Raw genomic sequence first — 10,000 nt, forward strand, 5'->3', positions numbered from 1 at the left:
CATACATGTATATGTGTGAGTATATCTACATATATATTCATATGTATATATATATATATATATATACACACAGATATATATGAACGTAATATACTCGAACATATATTATGACAAGAAAATATTTTACCACACTCTGGAGACTACCATACCAAAATCAGGGGGCGGGAGGGGCGTATAATTTTTTTTTGTCACTCAGGAGTACACAATGTTATCTAATAAGAATGATTTTAGTTTCGTTTCGTTTTCGTATTTCAGTTTTGGCACAAATGCAATAGCAACATAATTCAGCAACGCAAAGGAAGATTTACGAATGATGAGGATTTTTTGCTTGGCACACATCCATATTGTAACCACATATCGGAATGAGTACATAAGGAGTATTTGTTTCATTGATTCTGGAAGTAAATATTATTCGGTGTTCAGCCATTTCTTATACAGTGGGTCAACAAGGGCACCATTATTTAGCCACTTAGGCGCAATGCAAATAGCAGTCAATTTTCCTCTTCAAATTACATCATACTGCCCCAAAAGAACACATTAGATAATTTGGTTCTCGGGTCCCTAAATATAGTAAAAACGACGAGATAATCAAAGATAATCAAAATTATTGTAAACAGGGATGTCCGGTTACGCCATAATGATGTTTAAGTAGCATAGATTCATCTTTAGACTAATCAAAGGTCCCCTTAATCTTTCTTTTAAGGATTTTGCTATCTGTAAAGAAATAGACAACTATACACATTCACATATATATTTTTTTCTCTCCTTGTTTCTTCCTGTGTCCCTTTCTGTAGAAGAGCGTAGGCTCGAAACGTAAAAGACTTCTTCTATTCCTGAGCGTTATACTAATACATTTGTTTGTTTTGTACACCACCTGTCTTCGTCTTTTGATTTTTTTTTTCGTAAACTCTCCCTATATACATATATACATATGTGAGTGGATTCCAAAATGTGGGCGCGTGTACGTCTATGTTCATACGTATGTGTATATGTTTCTTTATATCGGTAACCACTTGTAGAAGAGTGCCGGCGATGATGTTAGTTCATCCTGTCCACAAACTGTTTGTGTAAACAGCTAAAATACAAAAACAGGCTAGGATTAGTATCACAAACGGTCTGTAAAGCGAAGCCTCAAATAACGTACACATCTTTCGCATGCAAGCATGGAAATACGAACATAGAGCGAAAGGACAAATGAACGAATGAGAGAGAGAGAGAGAGAATGAATGAATGTTGGTGCGTATGGTGTTTACAATATCACCATTGTGTTTTCAATATGTACCTGTTAATCAATATGTACCTGTTAATCGAGGCAGCGAGTGGATAGAATCGTCAGCTCGCTGGGCGAAATGTTTCGCGTTCTGTGCGCAAATTCCGCCGAACACAACTTTGGCAGTTACGTACTGAGGTCGACGTACTCGACTTATCCCCTCCCCGGAAACTTCTGGACTTGTACTAAAATTTGAAATCGATATTTACCTGTTAATCGAACTGACACTCGGTACGTTATCTTGGCTGCAAATATTCTCTGACAACAATCGGTCTCTGATTTCCCATGCAAACATTGTAGGATTTTCCTGTTTGTAACGAGCAATAGCTTCAACAACTTTTGGCGTTGCTACCTTCGGCTTGGAACCACCTATCACACCCGGCTTTATTGAGCCTGTTTCATAATATCTGAAGAAAAAGGAATAAGAAACTTTATAACAATGATGCAAACAAGTAGATATATGCACACAAAAAAGAAATATACAAACATGCAAATAAAGATATACATAAATGCATACATAAACACATATACACACACACACACGCATGTACACACACATATATGGACAGATAGATAGATAGATAGATAGATAGATAGATAGATAGATAGATAGATAGATAGATAGATAGATAGATAGACAAATAGACAGATAGACAAATAGATAGATAGACAAATAGACAGACAGACAGACAGACAGAGAGACAGACAGACAGACAGACAGACAGACAGACAGACAGACAGACAGACATACAGACAGACAGATAGATAGATAGATAGATAGATAGATAGATAGATAGATAGATAGATAGATAGATAGATAGATAGATAGATAGAAAATTCCGCTGTGAAAAGAGAAGTAGAGAAGAGAAAAATTAAAAATCAAATAAATTACAAAATTGTAGCAACATCAGATTAAAATAAAATAGCCATTTTTGTATTATACGTAACGAATATACACCGTTGACAGACTGATGATGCTGTCTCCGACCAAGATAAAGCTCTTATATATGTCATGTGTTGAAAACCAAACAGCGAGATATATAAATCTATATTATATTATGTTTAATCTTTTGCTAATCTCTGCCTTGAATGAATTTAAACGAAGAGACAGACCATAGGCAGTAGAGATTTCATACAACTAAAAGTTTTGATTTATTCTCTGAGCCAATGGTCTTAGAACCAACTGTATTCCAGTTAACCATCCCGTCTTTATTTCTTCGTATATTGTATATGAGTTCAGTGTGCGACCTTCTTTTTATTTGTTGAAGACCGTATGACGTGGTTTGATGAAGATATGACAGTTATTTATAACAGGCCGTGCTACCAGGTAGAGGTTTCCTCATCGGCTTATTTAGGATATTTCAGTATTGTTTGTTGTTACTTCACGTGTGAGCGTTCGAATCTAACTCTGGTCGATTAAAAGCATGGATTTAATAACGAGATAGTCAAATCGCACAATTTCAGTAGAAAATATATAGACCATAACTACTACTACTACTACTACTACTACATTATTTCGTTGCAAAATTGACTGTAGAATGTTGAAATTTTTGTCATACAGCTTATTCAATATCAAAATAAAGGATATACATACGCAGGTATACACTTTATGTATATATATAGAGAGAGAGACATAGGGTAGATAGATGGATTGACAGACAGATAGATAGATAGATATCATCATGTCTCCATGGCATGAAACTATTAGTTGGTCTTATTTAAATACTGTGTACTGCTTTTTATTCATCCTAAATATAACGCGACTATATATATATATATATATATATATATACACTGCGTGTACTAAACTACATATATATATATATATATATACATATATATATTATGTATCTGTGTATGTATACATGCATATTTGCACACACTCATGCACTCCATTCTGTTGTGCGTATATGTGTGTATGTGTGTAATTTCCTTTACCCCTAATCTCAGTATAGTGAAAGCTTCAAAGCATTTTGTGAGGATAAGAGAAAATCTGTATCCAATACTCGCTCACTCTTTAATGCATGCATGTATGTCGAACCCCCTCTCTCTCTCTCTCTCTCTCTACCTCTTTCTATCTAGGGAGAGAGAGAAAAAGAGAGAGGGAGTGTATGTGTGTGATACATTCAAATAAACGCAGTTAAAAACACTCTTCCACAAATATATAGAAACCATTTTAATTATGTGTGTATGAGTGTTCTTGAGGGACTAATCTACAAGAAGTTGACACAAAAGGAAAAATGTCAGCCCTACTTAGAATGTAATTTATCTTGAAGGACTTCTAAGGGACATCAAAGGAGCGAGAAAATGGAATAAGGTACTAAGAATGAAAGAGAGTGACAGAGCGAGAGAGAAAGCGGACTTATAAATAAAGAAATTAGGTAGCACCCGTTTTAGAAAATATTCACTAGTATAAACTTGATATACGTATTTGAAAGCGCATTAAGTTATTATCGCCATCTGTGTATCATACGAAATATACAAACATTGTTAGAATGCATGATATTGCGGAATTGTCTGAGATAAAATCTCCTCCATAGACTTGCTGTATTAAAAACCTAAAATATATCGCAGTGAAACGAACAACTTTGCGGCAGGGACTCACTCGAACGACAGACGCGTTTAGCCTTTCTGGCCAAAGTCGTGCACTTGATTGTTGTCTACTTAATCGAAATTCGGTCGTTGATATTGATAGACAACGGCGAATAAAACTGGTACCGAATCAGTACTGGATGAAAATTGTCTCCTGTACAGCATGCTAAATGATGCCGTCTAACAGTGTGTATGTATTCATCATGGTGCACAGATTATAATTGATTAGAATATTTGTTGTTGTTACTATTGTTATATTTGCCTTCTTTTTCTTTTTACATCTATATGTCTACCTACCCCCTCTCTCTCATATATATATATATGTATGTATGTATGCATGTATGTATGTATGTATGCTCCAGCATAGTCACAGTCTTAGGGCTGAAATGTAGAAAAGTATATATATGTGTGTGTGTGTGTGTGTGTGTGTGTTTATCTATTTCTAAACACACACGACTAAGTTTCATTCACTGGACTTTGGGTATACTGGGGCACAACATTGAAGAGTCTCTTTATATATGAAAAATGTCTGCCCGTAATTGTATTGTCAACGAATAAAGAGTTTGGAGCGTATACGAAAGTCATAAAGTTGCTTTAGTGCATTTATCTGTCAATCCATTTATTCATTATTGTAATGCAATAACAACTATATCAATAATCAACTTTGAAATGGTTAAAAATACAATTCTAAAATTAGAAATTTTATGTACGTATCTCTAACTCTTTGTTATTTTACTCAAATTTCTGGGTAACGCATGCCCAAAGATCTGGTTATGATTTTTTTGATTATTAGGTATACAAATGTTTCAACAGTATTTTACACGTCAATCAAATGAAACGACACGTGACTCACTATCAGTGAATTGAACTGAAATATGAATTTCTTTTAATAATCTTGGCTGGCAGCGTATTAGCAGAGTCGCCAAAGTATCGCTTAGAATTTCTCGCGGCATTCGTTCCGACATTCTGCGTCCAGTTGTGTGTTTTTTTTGGTTTTTTTTTTTTAATGAAACCGAGGTCAACATTGCTTCCCATCTCTTTTTAGGTTGAGAAATAAGCAGTGAAGTATTGTGAACAATTCTTCTTTCACTCTTCGTCTCTCTCTCTCTCTCTCTCTCTCTCTCTCTCTCTATCTATTTATCTATCTATCTATCTATCTCTATCTCTCTCTCTCTCTGTATTGGCTACAGCCAGCAACATGTTGCCCTGTGAAAAGAATTCTCTCGGAAATAGACAAAAAGAAGTAACTTTTAAATCATACTAAGAAAATTCCAAGCTTTTCTAATAAGTCACTGTGTAATTTTTCGACATGCTAGAACAACTACAAAGGCTTAATATACCCCTCGTCAGTGTCAAGTATAATATGCTGAAGAAGCATTCAACAAATATACAGTTGACATTTACACTGGTGATTTGTACTCCCCTAATATACCTATTTCAATGAGCGCCACGATCGGAACTACAGAAATCAAACTGATATATATTAAGTATTAGCGTAGTAATAGAAATTAAATGAACTACACTTATCAATCGATTTGTACGTTACTCTCTCTCTCTTATAATGGGGAAACATAAAATGTTCTCAACAATTGGACACAGCGATTACGTAACTTAATATACGATAGCAAATTATATATATATATATATATATATATACACATGGGTGTGTGTATATACATACATATATATATATACACATGTGTGTGTGTATATACATACATATATATATATACACATGCGTGTGTATATACATACATATATATATATATATACACATGTGTGTGTATATACATACATATATATATACACATGTGTGTGTATATACATACATATATACACATGTGTGTATATACATACATATATATATACACATGTGTGTGTGTATATACATATATATATATATACATGTGTGTGTATATACATATATATATATATATATATACACAGATGTGTGTGTGTGTATACATACATATATATATATATATATTATATATATATATATGGTGGTGGTGGTAGAGAGAATAAAAGGAACTTGGCTTACAAGTTTCAGAATTAATTTGCTGATATTTTGTGGATTTCTGAAAAGAAAAGATTTCTAAAGCCATAAAAAGTTATCGATTTGTAGCTGTATTAGGCAAAAATGCATTTCGATTAACAAAGCAAATAATAATTTATAAAGTTCAATACTTGTAGGTATGTGAAATGCAGTTCACTCATATGTTTATTAACAAAGGAAACCGTATACTGGACCCAGTGAACGGGTTAAACATCTTGTCTCACGAGTAGAATTCATAAAATAGTCTCTATTAATACAACATATTTAAAACTGTTCATTGATCAGGTTTTGCTTGTATCTAGAACCATACCATTCTTATATATAGAAACCTTGCTGGACTTCTATAGAAACAAAAGCTCGTTTAGTCAACAATTCTACTCTTAGTGCGAATAATAATTTTTTTTTTTAAGTATCCTTTGTCACTAATTCTTCATGCTTCAGTAGATAAATCTAAAGTAATAACAAAAGATAGAATTCCTGAAATACCTTGGCTAGAATAGGGGCATTATCAGCTTTAAATGAGTACAATATTCTCGAATATTCGACTAATAGAAGAGTGAAGGAAATAGTAATGGCTAGAATTAAGTTTTAAATTAACTCTTGTCTAAGGCGAAAATATTCCAAGTTTATTGAAATGAGAAGACCGAATAATAATGATAATAATAATAATAATAATAATAATAGTAATAATGATAATAATAATAATAATAATAATGAAGTGGTAGAAGAATTTGACCGACTAACCAGACTGCTGGAATTGGACTGACTAATGAAAGATTGCTTGGTGTAGTTAATTGTTTGGAAAGTTTAAGTAGACGTACACAAATCCTAGTTTTCTATAGGTTAACATTAAGTTTTCTTCGTCACACTGCACAGGTGCAATTGTGAAAATTATATTGCTCTTTTTCTTTCTTTTGTTCTCGAACGTAGATTTCTAGGAAACGAAAACAACGTTTATCTATGTCTCTGCCTGTCTTTATTTATTATTATTTCTTGTTTACTTTGTGTTGTTTAGCGATTAATTTCATTGGTGTCGAAAGCTCTCTCTCTTCCTCCCTCTCTCTCTCTGACTGTCTGCTGTAAAAGTTGTATAAACTTCCATTTTGTAAATAGCGCCACAAGAAGTGAGTATAGCAATATGCATTTACTAAATAAAAATGGAGAAAATGAACTTCCAAACTGACGGTGGATTGAAGTGAACGTTTTCTTAACATTAAAATAATCGCTCAGACATAACATAACGAAAAGTATGAATGTTTCTCTCCAGGCCTCCTACTTAACAGAGGATGAATATCGCCTCCATGAGGAATGTGTTAAAAACTATGAAAGCGGGTGGTAAGGACTATATTTATTTTAAATTTTCACTCGGACATTACCTTTATAAATAATGGCAAAATGTGGATCTGGTGACTTGTATATTAAATTCTCTCAGCCTAATTCTATATATTGAAATTATAAACTGTATTGTCAAAACGGATATATTTCACGTGCGAAATTAAACTGGTCTTTTAAAGCTGCCTTTGTCTGACAAAGGACTTTCTTTGAAACGTCACTATTCTCATCACCCAACGCTGTACAAGATTATCGGAATTTATGAGGTTTCCTAAATCCACTTTTCTCTCACAAACCACATATTCTTTCGGACTCCTATAATTCGTTCTCAAAAGGGTGTGTCTCTAGCCAATAATACTTCATGTCTGACCCTTTTCGAAACATCATGCCACATCTTTGGCCAAGACACATCAGCTTTTATTTGACAAGTTTTATTTAATACATATTTCTTTGTCATTGCTTTTTTTTCTTTGCTGTCTTAAAACTATGATTAGTTTCCTCGATCTTAAATTATAAAACTTCGCCATTATTTTACATACAAAATGGAGATAAATCCTTCGAGGTACAGGTTTTTGCAACGAAAGGTTTGAGAAAGTATGGAAATCAAGCTTAAACAGAGTAAAATACGTGTTTCTTAAACAAAAATGAGAACTGGCTGCCTGAATGAAGTCAGATACTTGGAGCGTTTATGTTTGAAATAACTATACACATCATATAATAACAAACAATCCCATTGCTAATGTGCTTGGGTTGCTCATGGATCAATTAGAACCTGGCTCCAGAGATCTCTGATATTGATAGTGGCAATGAAGTAAAGGTGAACTAAATTGCTGCTCGTCTTTTGTTCCTTCTCGAGCCATGCCTGGCTCATAAGGGCCGGTTTCCCGGTTTCCTTGGCGTATAGGTTCCCACCTGGACGGGACCCCGGTCCGTCGCAGGTGAGCTACAAGATGCAGAAGGAAAGAGTGAGAGAAAGTTGTGGCGAAAAAGTCAGTAGAAGTTTCGCCATTACCTTCTGCGAGAGCCGCGTGGAGCTTAGGTGTTTATTCATAAACACACACATCGCCCGGTCTAAGATTCGAACCCGCGATCCCTCGATCGCGAGTCCGCTGCTCTAACCACTAGGCCATGTGCCTCTAAATTGCTGCTCGCTCAGAAGCTGATGTTAGTTGTGGTTTTATTTACTCGAAATAAGTAGATAATAGTTAGTTAAAAATAAATAAATGAAAAAAAATGTTGAACAATGTTTCTAGATAATCAATTGACTGGAATGACACTAGAACCTAGCGGAACACATGCAAAATAATTAAGAGAAAAAAATAGCAGATGAGTATTAAAGTAACAATCAAATGGATTAATTTCTGTATCCTTTGCAACAGTCTAACAATGTTAACCAAGATTATTATGACTAAGTAGATTTAAGGACGTCAGAAAAAGAGACAATTGCCTGCACGTGATACTGTCGTAAAGATTTCAGAAAGTTTTTACTGCTGGAGTTTATCTTTTTACTTCTTTACTTAAGATTAATTCTCAACTATGAACGTCGGATAAACTGTTATACACATGATTTCTTTAAATATTTATAATCGCTAGCCTCACAATGGTTCGAAAAGGGAGCTTGTACGTAGCGGTTCATCTAGCTAGAAGTAGCTACAAAATCTCCCTCGAATCACTACCTGCCGTCTTAGAAAACAAAACAAGAACATTGGGACAAAGGAATAATGAATTTTAAAAAGGGATGAACAGAGCTAAAATATCTTTTATCAAAGGTCTGTATCATCATGGCCGATATGGAGGCGAAGTAACAGTAAATTTCAAAATGGTTATCAAACTCTAAGTCAATGATTTTATTTGATTTTATTTATTCTGGCAGAGCCATTAGTGTCAGACAAAATTCTTCGCAGTACGTCTGCGATTCCTTATGTCCCGAATACGAATCCTGTCGTGGTCATCTTAGCCATTTATGTTTTGGGGGTCGAGAAATTAAGTACTATTTGAGTACTAGCGTCGATGAAATAAACTAACCACATCCATCAACATTTCAGTAAATCAGAAGCAATTATTTTTTATTTATCTGCAGTTTTAAAATATTTTATTTCAATTACTTTTGGTAATCTTTGCCTAATAAAACTGGTTAGACGGTAGTCATTACTGATCAAACTTAATTTCGCTGATTTGGAATGCAATTAAGAAATGATATAATACAGGTAGACAACATCAGAAAAGAATGTTGTACACTGAGGAGAGAGAAAGTGGGCAATATATATAGGTATATACATACATATATATACAGACACACACACATATCTATATGCGCACATACATATTTATACATATATTTATATATACATACATACATACATATATATATATATATACATATATATATATATATAGAGAGAGAGAGAGAGAGAGAGAGAGAGACAGACAGACAGACAGACAGATCCATTTAGATATCTATATTTAAATATACATACACACGCTCACACATACAGGTGTGTCAAATTCTACAGAACATAAAATCTTTATTTATCTAACGTAACTTTGCCACTAGATGTTGTGTCACAATGACCATCTACACTTGGAAAGTAGTGATAATCCCCAAATTTGACATGCCTTTAAAGAAAAAAGTATGTTCAATGTCTGGGGTTAAGATGAGCCATGGACACGTACTTCTAGCTTAAAACCCCTTCATGAGCACGACAGTTGTTCAAAATTATTTTCAGTAGCCAAGGTATTTAAACATGCTA

The 10,000-nt window shown here is 33.9% G+C and overlaps 1 protein-coding gene across 12 annotated transcripts in view; it reads right to left on the reverse strand.

The window, feature by feature from the left end:
- LOC115213424 (paired box protein Pax-5-like) overlaps positions 1 to 10,000 on the reverse strand; it is a 548,017-nt gene that overhangs the window by 77,556 nt on the left and 460,461 nt on the right. For all 12 annotated transcript variants that reach the window (XM_036503614.1, XM_036503616.1, XM_036503613.1 and 9 more), the window contains one exon: positions 1,480 to 1,677. In XM_036503614.1, the coding sequence (XP_036359507.1) occupies positions 1,480 to 1,677 (198 nt within the window). The remainder of the gene's footprint in view (positions 1 to 1,479; positions 1,678 to 10,000) is intronic.

Source organism: Octopus sinensis, linkage group LG6 (assembly GCF_006345805.1).
Source record: "Octopus sinensis linkage group LG6, ASM634580v1, whole genome shotgun sequence".
NCBI lineage: Eukaryota > Metazoa > Mollusca > Cephalopoda > Octopoda > Octopodidae > Octopus > Octopus sinensis.